The sequence below is a fragment of the Sinohyriopsis cumingii genome, chromosome 5, assembly GCF_028554795.1.
Source record: "Sinohyriopsis cumingii isolate HCF-2022 chromosome 5, ASM2855479v2, whole genome shotgun sequence".
Taxonomy (NCBI): domain Eukaryota; kingdom Metazoa; phylum Mollusca; class Bivalvia; order Unionida; family Unionidae; genus Sinohyriopsis; species Sinohyriopsis cumingii.
The window spans coordinates 98,979,246-98,999,927 of record NC_142965.1 but is presented as its reverse complement, the minus strand read 5'-3'; the positions used below and the strand labels follow the sequence as shown (position 1 = coordinate 98,999,927).

The 20,682-nt window shown below is 36.3% G+C and overlaps 1 protein-coding gene across 1 annotated transcript in view; it reads left to right on the top strand.

Annotated features, from left to right (window-relative positions):
* Nucleotides 1-14,746, top strand: part of LOC149799850 (transcription initiation factor TFIID subunit 9-like) — a 39,594-nt gene extending 24,848 nt beyond the window's left edge. Inside the window, exons 4-6 of the mRNA XM_089959280.1 lie at nucleotides 87-174; nucleotides 5,001-5,123; nucleotides 10,353-14,746. Of these exons, the coding sequence (XP_089815406.1) occupies nucleotides 87-174; nucleotides 5,001-5,123; nucleotides 10,353-10,498 (357 nt within the window). The 3' untranslated portion in view covers nucleotides 10,499-14,746. The remainder of the gene's footprint in view (nucleotides 1-86; nucleotides 175-5,000; nucleotides 5,124-10,352) is intronic.
* Nucleotides 14,747-20,682: the final 5,936 nt, after the last annotated feature.

Genomic DNA, 20,682 nt, shown 5'->3' with positions numbered 1-20,682 from the left:
TTATAGGCCCATAGAATCCAGATTGTTATGATCTTTTCCATTATAGACCCATAGAATCCAGATTGTTATAATCTATTCCATTTTAGGCCCATAGAATCCAGATTGGTCTTCCTTTGAACCAGCTGTCAGGCGGTCAGAGGATCAGTCTTGCACAAGTACAGAATAAACCTTCAGGTAATTTGACTTTCTGTGCTATTTTGTGGCTAATACAAAGCAGGAATTTAAAATATGTATTATCCTCACCAAAAATACATGTATTTTTGGTGAAACTGCTAATTGGTAACAATGTTAGAATTTTAGAAAAAGTCATCTGGGTATCAGTCGATGCTAATGATAGGTTACCCTGGTACCTGATCAAAGGAAAATTATGTTAAATGTGAATTTTAACTGGTTTGTTGTAAGTTCATACCCCTTTACACTTTACTATTTGGTAGCAAATAGGACATCAGATATCATCCCACACCCTATTTTGATGCTAGACTATATTAATGGAGTGATATGAACTCGTAGCTCTCAAGCAGATGCATCTCTCAGTGACATCACAACCACGTTTGTTTACACTGATCAGCACTGAGGCATGTATACAGAAACATTTGTTGAAAATCTTATCATTATCAGTTGTGAAATAAAACAAAGATATATACCATGAAAAAATTGCATTTTCAGATCAGTAAGTCCTCATAAAAATACTGATAGGGCAGATAAACTTACTGCCATAATAAATGTCCAGTCTGCTAATTGACATGTATTAGCCATGTGAATCACAGCTGATATCTGCATTAGTACAAAGTTTAGAATGGTGTACAACATTATACAATTTTTATGTTGATCTGAATGGGAAGCGATATTGACATGGAGTTTTCATCAGAAGACTTTTTATGATGTCTGTTTGGTCTTTAATGAAAAATGGTACTGATCTGATATCTACTTCTGAATGGATGGTCATATCACATAGAGTCTATACCAAGTAACTTTTGATACTTTGTTGGTCCTAAATGAAAATGTTGCCATTAAGACATTCAGTGTACCTGCCACAGCTGATTTTTGTTATCACTACATCTCCTGAATGAATGGTCATATCAGCATGGAGCTTTCACTAAAAGACTTCTTATGGTGTTTTGCTGGGACTAAATTGAAAATGTACCAACCTGTATCCAATATGGCCACCATGGCGTCCATCTTGTAAATCTTGTTATTATTACTGCTTTAAAAAAGAAAGTCTGTCAACATGAGGTTTCCACCAGAAGACTTCTTAAGGTATCTAGTTGGTTCTAAAAGAAAATGGTGCCAATCTGACATCCAACATGTTCATTACAGCAGCACATTTATTAATGAATAATATCAGCGATGGTTTCAGCACTTTGCATTTAGAAGGAAGAAATGGTCTTATCTTCAATTCCATTGAAAGTTTGTTTCAGACTGTAGAGCATCAGCTCCTTCAAGGACTTTAGTTTAAAGCTGACTATATCCCCCCCTTGAATAGTGTGAGAAAACAACGGACACCAATTGTCCACAATAGAATAGCAGAATGAGTATTTCAGTATTCATGAAATTGTTACAGTTGAAGATCAAAGAATTCTCTTGTCACAAACGTATGGTAAAGTGTATGTTGGTTAGTGAATCGTTTTCATTGTGCCAGTCATTAAGGTCATGTTGGTTTTCAGTGTGACACAGTTATTAAGAACATACTGGTTTTCATGGTAACACTGTCGTAGAGTTCACATTGGTTTATGCAAGAGAGATCTGACACAGATAATTTACAACAGGTAATATATCACATGATATCCCTTGATCTTGTATGTTTTCTTAACTTTTTAATTTTCATTCAAAGGACAGTTTTATAGGAAGTTTTCTTTTTCAGTATTTAAATAATAACCATGTCAGCTTATGCAGTCTTTCCCAGAGTTCATAGAACTACAAGTTAGTGTTTATTGAGACAAAAGTCCTAACCATGTTGCCTTATGCCCAGTCTCTCCCAGAGTTCATAGAGCTACAATACACTATTAAGAGACGGAAGTCCTAACCATGTCAACTAATGCCCAGTCTCTCCCCTAGTTCATAGAGCTCCAATATACTATTAAGAGACAGAAGTCCTAATCATGTCAACTAATGCCCAGTCTCTCCCAGAGTTCATAGAGCTACAATACACTATTAAGAGACAGAAGTCCTAAACATGTCAGCTAATGCCCAGTCTCTCCAAGAATTCATAGAGCTACAATACACTATTAAGAGACAGAAGTCCTAACCATGTCAACTAATACCCAGTCTCTCCCAGAATTCATAGAGCTACAATACACTATTAAGAGACAGAAGTCCCAACCATGTCAACTAATGTCCAGTCTCTCCCAGAATTCATAGAGCTACAGTACACTATTAAGAGACGGAAGTCCTAACCATGTCAACTAATGTCCAGTCTTTCCCAGAATTCATAGAGCTACAATACACTATTAAGAGACAGAAGTCCTAACCATGTCAACTAATGTCCAGTCTCTCCCAGAGTTCATAGAGCTACAATACATTTAGGTGACAGTTGACTCTAGTGCTGTTCCAATTAATCAAGTTATTTGTGCATCACTCATTCAACCAATTTGATTGATTAATCGAGTACGACTTTTTATGATCGAGTTTCCTTATGGTGCCAATAAATTTATGAAATTGTTATTACTATTGAGCTGGAATAACCCCAAAATATATAAATTTAATAATTCATTTATAGAAATGATAGTATAGACTATGTTAAATTAATGACAATATGAAGAATGTTTTGTTTGATTCATGCTTTTTATTAATTTTTGAAATATAATTTAGCCATGATATAAGAGACCACTTTAAAAATGGCAAGCAAAAGTGAAAGTGAACTATTTGACTTTCATAGTAAGAATAAATGATCAAAACTGGGGGCCTTCATTGGGTTCAAGAAAAAGGGGGACGGTCACAAATAAAGACAATCTTAACCAGATAAAAGGGATTTGCAAGTTGTGCAAAAATGAACGCACAGTCAGTGGTTAGTGAAAGACGTGTGTACATGATCTCAAATGCAGGCATTTTTGTTTCACCTAAGACTAGGGTTTCTGGTAACTGTTTAACAGTAACAGTAAAACAGCTGTTTTTCCTACAAAATCAAAAAACAGTAAACAGCTGTTTTTTTCTAACTGTTTTACTGTTTCTAACGGACATTGAGACATTGGATTTTGATGCTCTCAAAACTCTTCTGAAGGCAATGGAACCTGTGAAACTTGCTGTTGAGAATCTAAGTCGAGAAGACGCGACGTTGATGAGTGCTGACACAATTTTAGAATTCATGTTCAACAAGCTCTCTAACCTGAATAATGACATTAGTATCAAGCTCATGGAAAATTTGAAGTGTTGCGTTGAAGAGCGATTGAACAATGACGTCATGAACCTCCTGCGCAGTCTCAAAGATCCATCTGTCGCCCCGTCATAAACTACGCTAAATTTCGCAGGAAATCTAGCGTCTCGTCTATTTGAAGTCAACGATGTAGAAGATGTCGTCGAACAGTCATCAAATGATGCTGAAAGTGTGAACTTGTCTCTTCAAGATGAATTGAATTTGTTGCTTCAAAAAGATGGATCATCAATTGCAGTCGGAGGGCAAGACAGTTTCAAATGGCTCAAGTCCAAATTCACGCTCTTCAGGAACTCTGGCCAGCGCACTGAAAATCTCCAGAAATTGTACAACGCAATTCTATCCATTAAACCGACATCAATGGACGTTGAAAGAGTTTTTTCGGTCTGTACGAATTTCTGTACAAAATTAAGATCGCGTCTCTCAGACAAGTCGCTTAATGCACTTGTATTCTTGAAATATTAGTATAAGAAGTAAAAATGTATTGATTTAGAACTTATCATGAAAGATATATAATAAAACGGTGTTCATCACAAAAATAAGCTATTGACGGTAAAATTAGTGAAAATATGGAAAAAAACAGTAAAAACAGCTGTTAACAGCTGTTTTTTGAAAATTGAAAACAGTAAACAGCTGTTTTTCAAAAATGACTGTTTTTCAGAAACCCTACCTAAGACTAATATAATACATGTAGGTACAACTGAGCCATTCAGTCAACATTTGGAGCAAGACTGTACAACTTCATATTCTTATGAAGAAAAATCATCACATCTTCATTCTCAGGTTTGAGCTGAGACCACGTTTTATTAATAAAATTGCATGGAAATACTCAACATGTAAAAGACTCTTCAGTTCAAAGTTGAAAATGATAGAATTTCTAGTTATAAAAGGACTACTATTAATTAAGTTGATCATCTAATTATAATCATCATTAAGTGGTTCTAGTCATATATCTACTATTTAGTCATTACATCATTTACATGACAAGTGATATTACCTGTTCACCTGTTCTTAAGTTCTAGTTATAAACAAATGAACACAATTTTGATAATTTCTTTTTATTTAGAGAATAGAACAAACAACAATCCTAAATAATCAAGTCCCGTTACAAAAACTTTGATTATATACCAGTTAGATCCTAGCTAAAATTGATGCACTACTTTGATCATTTGCATCATGCGACCCCATATTTAATCAATAACTGATCGTCATTTGGTTGGTGTAACCGATAATTGATCATAAAATTTCAACCAATTCCCAACACTAGTTGACTGTTTGTCATCATAATCACATTAATTCCAGATGCATGGTATGTGTTGATTTGACAGCCACAGGTATCTGTAAACAACGAAACAGGATTGGTATGTGTTGATTTGACAGCCACAGGTATCTGTAAACAGCGAAACAGGATTGGTATGTGTTGATTTGACAGCCACAGGTATCTGTAAACAGCGAAACAGGATTGGTATGTGTTGATTTGACAGCCACAGGTATTTGTAAACTGCGAAACAGGATATGGTGATTTAAAATGTAGTTAAACTGTTGTGTAAGGCCCTGTCAAGCAAACTGGTTAGTGAGGTCCTTTGTAATTGTTAATAGCTATGGTCTTATGTTTGTGTATATTCTATTACAGGAGGAAGTGGGACCCAAGGCCTTAATCTCGTTTCCAAAGGTGTTTCAATACCAACTGTTACCTTGATGAACAAGCCAGCACCTACTCCAGTTCTACAAAGTCCCATTGTCAGAGTTCAAACAGGTCTGTTACTTTGCAAAAGTTGATCCTTAAATCATCTCTAAATCATGGCCTCATGGACACAATAAACTCAAATATGTGTTTCATTGTAAGATAATCAATCAGATATTTACCTTATATCTTGGGACAAAAGTGCATGATTTTTATCTTGTCTTATAACTTAAACATTTTTTTTACCTAGATTATATGTCCCAAAACTTACAGAAACAAAACATATTGTGTTGAATTTGTAGTCTCCCACTACCACTACTGCATGTTACAATAAAGTAGGTAAATAGTATTGATAATAAACTGACAGAAATTAACCTTGTACTGTTTTTTTTTATTCCTATTGATTTTGTTCTTCATAAGCAATTTATGTGCAAAAGAACCAAACATATGCACTATCCAAAAACCGCATGGACCTGTGATTTGGCATATACATTGATGTGAATATATATGTTGCCATTGTAACAGGGTGATATGGGTGTGAGATTAGATTATAGTGAAGACACTGAAAGCAATCTGTGAACAATATGTTCATTTATTGTTATGTATATTTTATTTAATTTATATTTGTTTTGATTGAATTGTTTGATTGATAGTTTCATTTTTTTTAATTCCATTACATGTTATAGTAATGTAATTTTGTTTACTGGAATTTGTCATATTCCAGAAATTAGTTTGACCTGACTGTTCTTTCATAAACACCTAATAATAGAGCTTTGTATCTAAAAGCTGACCTAGTTCCTGACCTTGATACAGAATTAGAGAAAGTTGAAGTAAACAGCTTCTTTTGTTAATTTTTTTTAATTCATTCTTAGTGTGGATTTATAGGGTGGAATCGAGGCTGTACTGGGTGTACATGACTTTACACATGTGAATAGCCAATATTTTGAAATTCTGGTTTTACACAGTAGTCAGATATAATATTGATGTATTGAGAAATAATTTTAGTTGGACGTTTAAACACCTCGATGTCAATGTGGGATTTTTTCTTTCTGTTGTGACCAGTTGGAGTTTAATATTTTAATTTTTCTTCAAATTATATGGATTCTAAGAGATTAATTCTTTTCCCAGGAAATATTTAAGTGCTCATACAGAATTCTTGGACAAAGATATTTATTGAAATTTTGTTCGGAATTCAACATAGGAATATTATTTTCTGTCGATTTAGAAAGAACTGTTGACATGTCAACACTATACTGGCTACAGTATACGTCATTGCCTTCCATTTATGATTTTCATCTGGACTAGAACTCAAATTCATTAGAACATTTTATGACTAGGACTTCTACCCTGGTTTGCTAGATAAGGAAGGTATTACATTTTGGCCACATTTACGAACGTTATTAGGTGGTTTTATACTTATTTCTTCAATGACTTGGATTATAGCAGAAAAGCGCACAGAAATAGTTAATTTTTATCAACAATAAGAATATTGACGACTTTTTCCTGACAGAAACATGGCTAAAAACGTCAGGCGATGAGCCCAAGTGCGTGGATCTAACAGCCACTGGTTACTCCATCAAATTATTCCCGTCACTCTCGTGTAGGTGGAATTGCTGTCATCACAAAGAACTCCATGATCAAACATCTTAACCACACCACAACTTTCAATTTCTACCACACATCATTTGAACTAGTCCAAACCACACTCGCACTGGAACAAAAGATCAGTCCATTTTTTCTGCCTTTCCACCCTCCTCCTAGTAGAAAAAACAAGCTGACTAAATCTCTGTTTTTGGAACAGTTTCCAAATCTCCTGAAGTATGGAAATTTGATTGGTGGCAACCTGATTATTCTTGGAGATTTCAGATTTGACTGTCCCAGAAACCCAAACACATCAAAACTCCTAGATTCCATTAATGTTTTCAACCATAAACATAGTCACATTTTAGACTGGATTCTTCATAGACCTGATGATAACATTCTACGGTCCTCCCTGGTATCCCATGAACTTGCATCAAATCACTTCTGCGTTATATGCCATCTTGACCTATCAGTCCCTAACCCTCCACCTTTATTTGCTACTAAGAGAAACCTCCGTATTTTAAATAGAACCTAACTAATGCATCAAAGGAAACCTAACAACTTGATTACCTCCTACAACAGAACATCTCGATAACTGCTTGCGTTCATTGCTTGACAAACATGCCCCAGCTACCAAGTGCAGAGTATCAATTCAAAAGTGTTCTCCATGGTATAGCAGTGTTAGGGACCAGCTTCGCACTGCTAGAAGAGACTGCTGTATAGCTGAGAGGCTTTGGCTTTCCACCAGACTCACTATTCATAAGCAAATCTATGAAGCCACTAAGAAGAACGTCGCAGACATAGTCCCTGCAGCGAAATCAGCCCACTACAGTACTAAGATCATGGAAAGTTCTTCAAGATTACTAACAAGCTAATGTCAAGGAACAAATGTACACCACTTCCAACTACCTTCTCTCCAGTTGACCTTCTGGACCTGTTTGCAAATTTCTTCCATGACAAAGTACAAACCATTAGAGATAAGTTTGACAACACAATTTCAGTGACTCGTCATCACCATACAGTTGGGATACAGAATTTGAGCAGCAACCATTAGCAGCATTTGAACCTGTCTCTATGGATTTAGTACATACAATCATGATGAAGAGTGCACCAAATTCATGTGAACTTGATCCAGTTCCAACATCACTGCTGCTTGAGTGCTTAGATCCAGTATTGCCTTCACTAACTGATATTATTATTACCTCTCTCTCATCCGGAAATTCCCATCATTTTTCAAAACTACCATTGTAAAGCCTCTGCTGAAGAAACCAACACTCGACCATAATGATTTAAAGAACTACCGCCCAGTTTCTAATCTCCCGTTCATATACAAAATCTTAGAAAAGGTTGTTCTATCCCAACTTGTATCTTAACTGAATTCCAACAGTCTTTTTAATTATGTACAATCTGCATATCGCCCTTGTCACAGTACTGAAACTACTCTTCTAAAAGTAGTTAATGATATTCTCTCTGCTTTGGATAGTGGAAAGATTACAGTCCTCAACCTCCTTGATTTGTCTGCAGCATTTGACACAATAGACCATGATATATTACTTCACTGTCTCCAGGATGTATTTGGCATTCATGATACAGCCTTACCATGGTTCAAGTCCTACTTGGTCAACAAGACACAAATGGAATACATTCCAGCCCAGTTAATCTATGTTGTGGTGTTCCACAGGGGTCTGTTCTTGGACCTGTTCTTTTCATTCTGTACACTCAGCCGCTCTCAAGTGCCATAGATCATCATCCAGTGTCTCACCAGTTGTACGCTGACTACACCCAAATATACAAATCTAGCCTCCCAACTGAAGTAGATGCTACCATCCAAGGTGCAGATAGGTGAATTTCTGATGTGAAATCATGGGTGACATGTTACAAGCTGCAGATGAATGATGATAAAACTGAGGCCATTCTGATCACAACACAAAGACTTTCTCATTCACATCTTTTACCTCAAGCAATAAATATCAGCAACACTAACATTAAATTCTCACAGTCAGTATGAAACCTGTGTTACTCTGGACAGTACTCTCAAATTGCACCAACATGTCATGAACATATGCAAGGCTGCATATCTTGAGCTGAGACGCATCTGATCCATTTGTAAATATCTTTCAGTTGATGCCACTAAAACACTTGTGTGTTCATTAGTACTTTCAAGACTGGACTATTGTAAATCAATTCTGTCTGGTTCATCTCAATATCTACTCCAGAAACTTCAAAATGTTAAAAACACAGCTGCTCAGATAATCCTTAGAGTACCACGATCAAAGCACATCTCCCCGCTGCTCTGTACCCTACACTGACTATCCATTCGATCCAGAATCAAACACAAAATTTGTTCTCTGTGCTATGTTTCACTGATGGACTCCAGTCCAACATACCTATCCGACTTCACCCATGTGTACACACCAGCAAGATACGTATGCTCCTCTTTTGACAATTTTATACTCATTATTCCCACTATGAAAATGAAGTCATATGGACAGTGTTGTTTTGCATACCAGGGCCCAGCAACGTGGAATGAATTGCCCACTGAACTTAGACACAAGGACACAGTGACCCCATTCAAGAGTGCTCTTAAAACTCAACTATTTCAACTGCAAGAACAAACTTTAAGACCTAATAATGTTTCCTACCTTAAATATTTTCAGCATGTTTTTATGTTTTTTAATTTCATGGTATTTGTTTTTTTGTAATCATATTATTATATATATATTTTTAGGTGTTTTCTTATATTGTAAAGCACTTCTAAAGATTAGGTGCCATACAAAGTCCTCATTACTATTATTTTTATATATACACTTTCTAGGGGCAAGTAATGTTTCTTTTTTAATCTTTGAAAGTGCAATTCAAACACTGGAAAAATTCAAAGCAGCACCAGTTTGATGCAAACATTTGTCCACCGTGTTGCATATTCCTGCCAGAGGACACTTTCTTTAATTGTGTCAAAAATCAATATCATGCTAACAGTACATAATGCTATCCTTACTAAATGCACCTCTGAACTAAGTAAGAGACCCGAGTACTGCAAAATACCCTTTTTACCATATATATTGGGATACTGCATATGTTGGGACAACATAAACTATTTTTAAAAGTATTATTTGTGTGCGCACTCTATGATTGCACTAGGTATAATATGATATTCAAATATTTTTATGTTTTCATGCCAGGACAGTAAAACCTGTCTTGTGAGACCATCCCTTCTGTAAACAAAAAGTTGTCTCTCAGGACAGGTGGTCTTTCATAACAGGTGCAAAAACCCAAAACTCTTTAAAACTTTTTTTGACCTAAGCACTTCACCATTTCATTATATCTAATCTAATGTCCTTGTATTGTAATGTCAACTTAGCTGATTATAGTTGCATATTATTAGTAATTTTTATGTTAATTTGTATATTGTATAAATTGATTGTTTTTGTCATATCTTGATTGGCATTCAGTTAAGTTTTGCAATAAATACATTCATTTGACATTTTCCAGACCTACCATACGTTGATGACAATGCCGTGTAGTAGCTTAAACTGAGACCTAAACAGCTTGATATTTAGTCTTTTGACTTAGCCTTCATAAAACTGAAATAAGCCAACTTCTGATAATAAGTTAAAATTGATTCTGACTCAGAGGAGTATAAGCTTTAATGTAAACTTTTATCTGACATCTTTTATCTAAATATTAACATGGTTTGCCTTTCACTTTGTTTTTGTATTTTAGGGTTGCTAAAAGCATCAGGCGGAGGTGTTCCAGGCACAGGTGGGTTTCCTACATCACAAGTTAATCTTGCTAGTCAAAGCTTGGAAAGCCTTGTGTCAAGCCCACTGAAAAGAAAACATGAAGATGATGACTATGATCAACTTTAATGTTAAATCAATGTTTGCATTAATATTGAAATTAATAGTGTCAAGGTTTCATTGCAAGGATGGACAAACAGATAGACAAAGAAAAACTACTGTATGTTTCCTCACCTTGAAGTTTGAAGTGGGAGACAATAAGAGAATGCGGTGTCCAGCCATGAACTAAGTATGTGTAAAGAAGTTGAAAGGAGGTCTTGCCTGGTTGAATGGGGACCATGTCTGCATCATTGTTGGAAAGCTACATTCAGTCAATTCAAGTTAAAATTCTGAGAGGTCATATGGATTTGCCTTTGACATTTAAAGAGGAAACAGTGCATGGTAAAGCACTTGCATGACACTTTTAAGAGCCAGTGTTCAACCATAAGGATTATCACATGTAAAGACTAGTGTTTATCTCTGCAGTATTAATGAATTGGCCAGACAGTATGCATCAGTCTGTCAAAATTCACAGGTTAATATGGATTCCCGGCTTTAGCCTAAGTGTCTGTTCATTATAAGCTTGCATTTTTATCCCCCAGCACCAAATTCGTATGAAGGAGAATTAGTCTAGTAAACCCTATAATTTGTGCTGTAATAAAACATATTGGTTTTGGCAATTTTCAAAATCATTTGGGCAGGCTACCAGGAAATGAACTTGATACCCCAGATTAAATTCAGTAGGCTACCAGGAAATGAACCTGTAAATTCAGTAGCCAAGAGAAAATTTACGAAGCTACTAGTTCTAAGACATCTCATGTTTTCTTGTTATCTTATGAGCTTTAGCGTAGGTGAGATACTGGATTCACTCACTACATTTGCATTAACATACCAGATATACATGCTTATACATTGAGTCTAACTGCAAACAACAAAGATCCTGATCTGGCAAAGCATAATGCAGCTGCAGATCAGTTTTTTGTTCTTCTGATGACTCCTAGCAAACTGCAAACCCTGATCTATTGGTGTATTATTCAATGGCAGATCTGGGTCTGTCCAGTTTGCAGTGGACTCGACTTATAAGCTAGTATAAATGGCATGTTTATAAATCACCACCCCTCTCAGATATTACTTTCATACTTGAACCAGCTAATCAGTATCCATTAGGCTTTCATCTCCACTCATTGCTGCCTTACCCAGGCCTTTAGATGGTTTGCTGTTTCACATGGATAGTAGAATCCACAAGCATTGACATTTCAACTCCATGTACCCTATCCTCCCTCTATCCGTGAATGCAGGATCATGGTTATTTGAATATCCTGGTTACATTTTCTGTATGGGCATAAGTTCTTAAGGGCTTACTTTCATATGTCGACCATATAATTAGTAAGCATTGTAGTTTCATCAGGACACACCTCCCCATCCCCTGGCAATGGCAGAGTCTAGGTCATTTTGAAAGTCTTTTCAGTTCAAGTTTTTCTACATTGATAAAAATATCCAACATTGGGAGGTAGTTGTCATGCTTAGACTATAGAATTAGAGAAGAATGCCCTCCCATATTCATACAGACCTACCCTTCCATTAACCCTCATGCAAAGTCAAGGTCATTTAATAAATTTTTGTTAAGGTTCTGGTTAAAGATTTTCTCTGTGGTAATACATTCCAATCCCTGAAAGGTATAAGTATTCCTAATTGGACTGTAGAATCAGGAAACTCAGCCCTTTTGATATCCATGCACCCTTTACCTCCCTTTGACCTTGCAAGGCCAAGTCATTTGAAAATCTTGTTAATGATTTTGTTCAAATTAATTTTGTATGGTCTTGGGGCAGATAGCTATCATTCTTAAAATGTAGAATGATGAAGCTCTGTGCTTTAGTCACTGTAGTCATCGAGGTGGTAGAAATTTGATAATCGAGAGAAAAGTAGTCACTTATTTGAATGATTCTAACAGAATGTTTTCCTTAGTTGTTTCCTGATTTTATGAAGTGATTTTATAATTCCTTATTTATCCTTACAAAAATGTGGTAACAGAAATGTCTGGATGGGTTGGTTTTCAGTTTACTTGTGATTGAAGTTTGAGTATTTGCATCTTCGCTAGCCAGGGTTCCGATAACCCTATCCAGACCTTGGTGGATTGAACAGCTATATCGGTACTTTGGCCTAGTGACATCTATTGGATTTCATGTGTTGCCTCCCTTAGCATGTAATTACAACTAACCAATAGCATGGTGCATTGTACATCTGCTGAAAATGGTGGTGGCAACTGACCTAAAAAGGATACTTTATAAGTTTAACATCGAAAGTATGATTATGTACCACAGGGAAGACATTACATGTGTATTTGACTGAAGGGTATTTGTGCAAACACGGACCGGCACTGGAAATATGCCTATTTATCAGTCCATTCAAGTTGTGTGCTGCCCTTGTCTTAATCACGTAGGAACGGTATTCAGATATAAACAACTTAATTTTAATTGGATGCAGTGGCTTGCTGCCACATCCAATGAAATTTACAGGTCTAAAGCTCAAAAATATCTGCTTGATATGCCAAGGTGTAGATAGGATTATCGAAACCTTGGCTAGCAAAGATGGATTATTTGTGGACTTGTATGATTGCTTTATCTAATAATTAGCAAATGTGGTCAGTGATAACAAGAAATGTAAAGTGAATTGAATGGAGAACATAGTACATGGAAAGCTTTTGTTTCACAGATATGGTCGTTATTGAGAAGTGAGTTGAAAAGTTTGTAGTGAATAAAATCCCTAAATTAGCACTCAGATGTTTGCTCAAGGATGCATAACAATTTCTTTTTTACTTGTAAGGAAATCACTTCATCTATATTTTCCTAATAGAACAATATTTTTAATCAAAATTGAGTTTAGACATTGACAGTTGTTGTTTCAGAAAGAGAATATCTTCAAAACAGATCTTGTTTATTTGCGAACCAACAATAAAACTTGAATATATTCATATTCACATTCAATGAGCTACAATGTAATACAGTAAAACCTGTCTTGAATGACCACTGCTATGTGAAACCACCTGTCTTGAGAGACCACATTCTCAGTGAACAAATTTATTCATTATATAGCATTGTGACCTGTTATGAGAGATCACCTGTCTTGAGAGACCATACTTTTTTGGCAAAAGAGGTGGTCTTACAAAACAGGTTCTACTTGTACACATATTTTTATGTACATGTGTTGTGCCTGGTAACCTCTTTGAGTAACATTTTTAACAAGCTTTCAAAGATTGGCTATCTTCAGAAATAAAGGTAATTTATCCAGAAATGCAAACAACTGCATTAGAAAATGCGTTTTATTGACGATTATACATAAAGAGTATCAAACCATTTAACAGTCCCTACCCCTCCCTTCAGTCTTGTTATCTATGTCCAGCTAGGATAGCCTCCCCTTCTTACCCCTCCTTCCAGTCTTCTTATCTATGTCCAGCCAGGATGGCACCCCCTTCTTATCCCTCCCTGAAGTCTTGTTATCTATGTCCAGCCAGGATGGCATCCCGTTCTTACCCCTTTCTCCAGTCTTGTTATCTATGTCCAGCCAGGATGGCATCCCCTTCTTACCCCTCCCTCCAGTCTTGTTATCTATGTCCAGCCAGGATGGCATCCCCTTCTTACCCCTCCCTCCAGTCTTGTTATCTATGTCCAGCCAGGATGGCATCTCCTTATTACCCCTCCCTCCAGTCTTGTTATATATGTCCAGCCAGGATGACATCCCCTTCTTACCCCTCCCTCCAGTCTTGTTATCTATGTCCAGCCAGGATGGCATCCCTTCTTACCCCTCCCTCCAGTCTTGTTATCTATGTCCAGCCAGGATGGCATCTCCTTCTTACCCCTCCCTCCAGTCTTGTTATCTATGTCCAGCCAGGATGGCATCTCCTTTTTACCCCTCCCTCCAGTCTTGTTATCTATGTCCAGCCAGGATGGCATCCCCATCTTAAATCTTCAGAGGTTCCTCTGTAAATCACACCTTCACTTAATATGCAGTCCGTGTTTTGGACTCTGTTGTGCATGAATTATCAAGGGAGATGTGTACTGTATTTGAGAGAGAAATGGAGAGGGTGGATTACTAGTTTGCATTTTACCTGACACCAGTTTGATGAGTTTAAGATTTTTGAAAATCGAGGGATTGTTTGCCCATATTTTTAGATATATTAGCTAGTACATGTATTTGGAAGAAGGAGTATATCAGTAAATTGTTCTAGTGGTAGCTGTGTGGAGTGGTACATTTATTCCAATGGTAGCTGTGTGGACTGGTATACTGCAATAAGAGAGACAATGCATTCTTTTATATAAATAAAAGAAATAACAACTCTAATTTGTTTGTATTTTTATCAGCAAATGGTAATGTTTCATGGTGGGAAAATATAAGTTAGTGCAGATTTATTGCTTGATGAATGTAAGTACCATACATACTCATGAGTCATGTCTAATGACAAACAACATAAACCCTGATTTGCCATCACATAATTTGAAAGCAGATCAGGGTCTGTATTGTTTGTTCTACTGATTACTTCTAAAAGACTGCATAGACTAAGAGAATCTATGTTGGGGTTTGCACTGAGACAAGGAAATCCCAGTCACTGGTTTACATCAGCAAAGCCTCGTGGGGAGACAATGTAATCCCACAACTGGGATTCACTTGCCTTGGTGTAAACACGGACATAGATTATTTTTCTCACCCATTGTTTTCCAATTAAATTAAAATAACCCTGCACATTTCCAATTTAGTTAACAGATTCAAAACAGTTTTATTCATCAGGTATTATTATTGCTTCTCTATATAGTTCATCGGGTCTTTTACTTTTTTTTAATGAAAATCTGAAAAATTTTCTTAGTAGAATCTAGTTATATGCCTTTCTTAGAAAAGGAAATTTTTTAAAATAAAAAGTTGTAATGGTTAGGTGTTGGAACTATTTCACAATAAGTGTCTCGAACCATGTGCTATTGTTGTTCAAAATACAGTTTCTGCATTTGTACAAATATGAGGGCAGTGGGTGACCTGTCGATCTTAAATAACATTCTGTGCATGAGAAAATAGAAATATAAAACTATTGACATTATTATTGTATTATCACATTTAATTGAATGGTGTCATGAAAAAAACAATAAGTAATTAATATCTTTTACATGGTTAACTTTTAACTTTCATAAGTTCTAATTGGAAAAAGTTCTGTGGTAGGCAACAGTATGATACAGTACTGGGTACAGACTTCTATACTGTTCTAACTAAGTGTGTAGTGACATATCAGATTTCTAATTCATGATGTTCTTGGAAATTAATATTCTCTTTTGTGGAAATACGGCCAGTGTTGCTATTACTAGTTCAGTGAAAGATATGCTAAATGAAAATCTGTGGAATAGAGTGTGGACTGATGAATGTACCACTCTAATTGGTAAGTGCAGAAATTTTCATTTGTTTAAAAATTTTTATTCAAACGCTTCTGTGGCCTAGTGGTTAGAGCATCCACCTCGTATACTGGAGGACGCAGGTTTGAACACTGGCCAAGACATACCGAAGACTTAAAAAATGATACTAACAGCTGCCTTGCTAGATGCTCAGCAATAAGAAATAGTGTTAGGACTGGTAGGTCTGGTGTCAGGATAATGTGACTGGGTGGGGCATTATAATACATGTCTGCAGCATGATGCCCCAGTGCTAGACATCACTATAAACTGCCACACTGCAGACATTGTAGCTACATTAAAAATCCAAATCACACACATACACACAAAAGTTTTGATTCAACTAGCTCTGTTTTGGGATGTATGACAAAATTTCAAAAGGGCAGTTCTGATATAACACATTTCTAGTTGTTGCGGTCTTTGCAGTAGCTCTTGAGAGAGTTGGATTTTTGATAGTGTTGTGTATAGTCTATGTGACAGTCATAGTTTGTTCCAAAAGCATTGCAAATTTTATCCTATCTGCAGCTCAGTAAACTTTCAGGTCAGCATCATTAAATGTAGCTAACAGAGAATTATTTCAAACTAAGTAGATACATTTAGCTACATTTAATGGTGCTGACCTGAAAATTTGTTGTTGTTGTAGTTGTATGGTGTAATGCCATTTTTCAGCACAAGATAGGCTATACATGGCAGACAGTATAAATGGTGGAGGAAGAACCTGGGGAAAACCCGGACAGAACAACCAGCCTATGAGAAACTACTGGCAAGTTTTCTCACATAACCACATTGGACGAATCTGAGACTTGAACCCACACAGAGGTGAGATGGCAGTGATCCGTAATGGAAAGCGCTTTAGATCTGCCCCAAAAATTTATTGAGTTAGGCCTATAAAATAAAATTCACCATGCTCTGTGTAACGAACTATAGTTTCTTGCATAATACCAAATAGCTCCACTTCATGTGTATGTGTCTGTCTCTCTCAAAATGTTTTTACGGTGTGTTCTCAAAGTTTGAGAGACCTTAAGTTGCTATATTGGTTTTTGTGTTATATATCTGTTGTTGTTTGATTTTAGAACAACTCTATCAGGCACAGAAGAAAAAACATTTCTTCTTTTTAAAAGTAGTTCTTATGGCGTGGACACTGTGACTGAGATGACCTGAGACAACCAGACTGAAATAAGAAAAGGTTAGCAAGACAGCATGGGTGAGAAATAGATCTGCTGGCACATTGGCAGATCTGGGTCTATGCAGTTTGCAGTTGGACTTATATACATGTTCAGTAAATACATAGCAAATTCTGCTTTACATGGTTGTATTATTTTCTGTTATGAAAAGACAGTTGTGTTGAAATATTCTTCATGTACAGAACTGAGAAATTAATTATACATTTCACACTATACCCAAATAAAATTTTCTTGAATTGAATATAGTTATGCCAAGCATGGAAATCACCATGCAATATACTTTGTGACATTGAAGTATAGGTTTTATAAATGAATATAGTTATGCTGACAGGAAATCACCATGCAGTATACTTCGTAACGTGTCTAGACTTTAAATAAATATAGTTATGCCGACAGGAAATCACTATGCAGTATACTTTGTAACGTGTCTAGACTTTAAATGAATATAGTTATGCCAACAGGAAATCACCATGCAGTATACTTTGTAACGTGTCTACACTTTAAATGAAGATAGTTATGCCGACAGGAAATCACTATGCAGTATATTTTGTAACGTGTCTACACTTTAAATGAATATAGTTATGCCGACAGGAAATCACTATGCAGTATACTTTGTAACGTGTCTAGACTTTAAATGAATATAGTTATGCCAACAGGAAATCACCATGCAGTATACTTTGTAATGTGTCTACACTTTAAATGAATATAGTTATGCCGACAGGAAATCACTATGCAGTATATTTTGTAACGTGTCTACACTTTAAATGAATATAGTTATGCCGACAGGAAATCACTATGCAGTATACTTTGTAACGTGTCTACACTTTAAATGAATATAGTTATGCTGACAGTGGAAATCATCAGGCAGTGTACCGTGTGACATGAATGTCTAGACTTTTAATAAATATAGTTATGCCAACAGTGGAAATCATCAGGCAGTGTGATGTGAATTCTAATAATGCCAAGCATAGAAATCACCATGCAGTATAACTTGTGACTTAGAAGTATAGGTTTTTTAAATGAATATAGTTATGCCAACCATGGAAATCACCATGCAATATACTTTGCGACATAAAAGTATAGGTTTTATAAATGAATATTAATATGCCAAGCATGGAAATCACCATGCAATATACCTTGTGACATAAAAGTATAGGTTTTATAAATGAATATAGTTATGCCAAGCATGGAAATCACCATGCAGTATACCTTGTGACATAAAAGTATAGGTTTATAAATGAATATAGTTATGCCAAGCATGGAAACCACCATGCATATACATTGTGACATTCAAGTATAGGTTTTATAAATGAATATAGTTATGCCAAACATCAAAATCAGCATGCAGTATACTTTGTGACACAGAAGAATAGGTTTTTATAAATGAATATAGTTATGCCAAGCATGGAAATCACCATGCAATATACTTTGTGACATTGAAGTATAGGTTTTATAAATGAATACAGTTATACCAAGCATTGGAAATCACCATACAATATACTTTGTGACACTGAAGTATAGGTTTTTATAAATGAATATAGTTATGCCAAACATCAAAATCAACACGTAGTATACTTTGTGACATAGAAGTATAGGTTTTTATAAATGAATATAGCTATCATCATCAGTCTCATGACCTAGTGTGGTCGTTGAGGCACTGTGCTGCTGAACATCTGACCAGTTCCCTCCACTTGTCTCGATCATGTGCCAATGCCTTTGTCTCTGCAAAACTTTTCCTGGTCCATTCTGTGATGTTGTCAGTCCACTTTTTTCTCTGTCTACCTCTCCTTCTGCCACCCTGGACGCTGCCCTGTAGGACTGTTGTGGATAGACTGTTGGCTCTAGTGACATGGCCATACCATTTCAGCTTTCTCTTTTTGACGGTGGTGAGGAGGTCCTCATATTTGCCTACTTCGTGCCTGATGGTGTTACACACTTCTTCATTTGTGATGTGGTCCATGTAAGAGATGCCAAGGATGGTTCTGTAGCATCTCATTTCGAGTGACTCGATTCTTCGTTGTAATTCTGATGTCAAGGTCCATGCCTCACATGAGTACAAAAGGACTGAGATGACTAGAGCTTGCAAAAGTCTGATTTTAGTTTTCAGACAGATATTCTTGTCTCTCCAGATGGGTCTTAGCTTTGACATAGCTGCCATTGTTTGTGCTGCTCTTGACAAAATTTCTGCTCTTGATCCCTCTTCAGTGATTATGGAACCAAGATATTTGAACTGGCTTACTGTTTCCAGTTCATGTCCTCTGACTTTAATCTTGGCTGAGATTTGTTTGCCACTATTTGTCATCAGTTTTGTCTTCTCAGCACTTATCTCCATGTCAAATCTGGAAGATGTTTCATCCAGGTTCTTCACTAAGGTGGCTAGCTCGTCTCCACTGACTGCCAACCCATCAATGTCATCTGCAAAGCGGAGGTTGGTGATGTTATGCCCTCCAATGCTGACTGTCCCACAGTGGTTTTCCAGGGCTTCGCTCATGATGCGCTCTAAGTAGATGTTGAAAAGCGTGGGTGACAGGAGACAGCCTTGATGCACTCCCACTGTTGTCTGGAACCAGTCCCCCACAGCACCTTGGGCAATTACTGCACTGTTAGCCTTAGCATACAGCTGCTTTATGGTATTGGTTAACTTTTGACCCATGTTATACTTCTTCATTGTGGCCCACAATGCCTCATGCCACACTCTGTCAAAGGCCTTTTTGAAATCTATGAACACATGATAGATGTCTTGTTGGTGTTGCAAGTACTTTTCGCACAAAACCCCGAGATTGAATATTTGTTCTGTTGTGCTTCTTCCACTCCGGAACCCGGCCTGTTCTTCAGCGATTATTTCTTCTGCTTGTGGTTTCAGTCTGTTCAAGATGATCTTCAGCATTACCTTACTAGTTATGCCAAACACCAAAATCAATACTCAGTATACTTTGCGACATGAATGTCTAGACTTTAAATGAATATAGTTTTGCCAACGGTGGATATCATCATGCAGTATACTTTGTCATATACAATGCATAGACAGTATTCTTTGTGACTTAAATACATAGTATACTTTGTGACTTAAATGCATTGACCTTTAGAATATTGTTATTATACATCTTTGATGTTCAGATATTCGAGTTAGAAATTTTAAATCATACAGTATACTCATTACATACATTGAGTTCAATATTACTATTCTTTGGGTACCGATTTTACTGATTCTAATTTTTCATCTAGACCCAAAATTTAAAGTCGTAGTAAAGCAGCAAGCAAATTTAGTGAATGTCTACTGTGGTATAAAGCCACCTGAAGTGTTCAGTGATGAATTCTTTTTTTTGTGACACACTTCAAATGCTACTGGAATGATATGGAATGTAACTAAGTTACATGGTACATTCTAAAGGGTAAGTCGTACAGAATGGTACAAAATTTGGTCCTTTTACCTTGATACAACCATTAATTTTCTACATGACATGCCTTGTGGTCTGTGACCTTGAAGATAGATCTACCCCAGTGTGGTTAGTAATTCTGATGATGATTGTACTTCATGTATTATTGGATTCATAAAATTGTTAAGCTTGAAAATTGATTACACACTGCCATGACCAGCCATATTGAAGCAAAGGTTGTTATTGTGTAAAATGTGCAGTCACTTCTCAAACTTTAAGACTACATG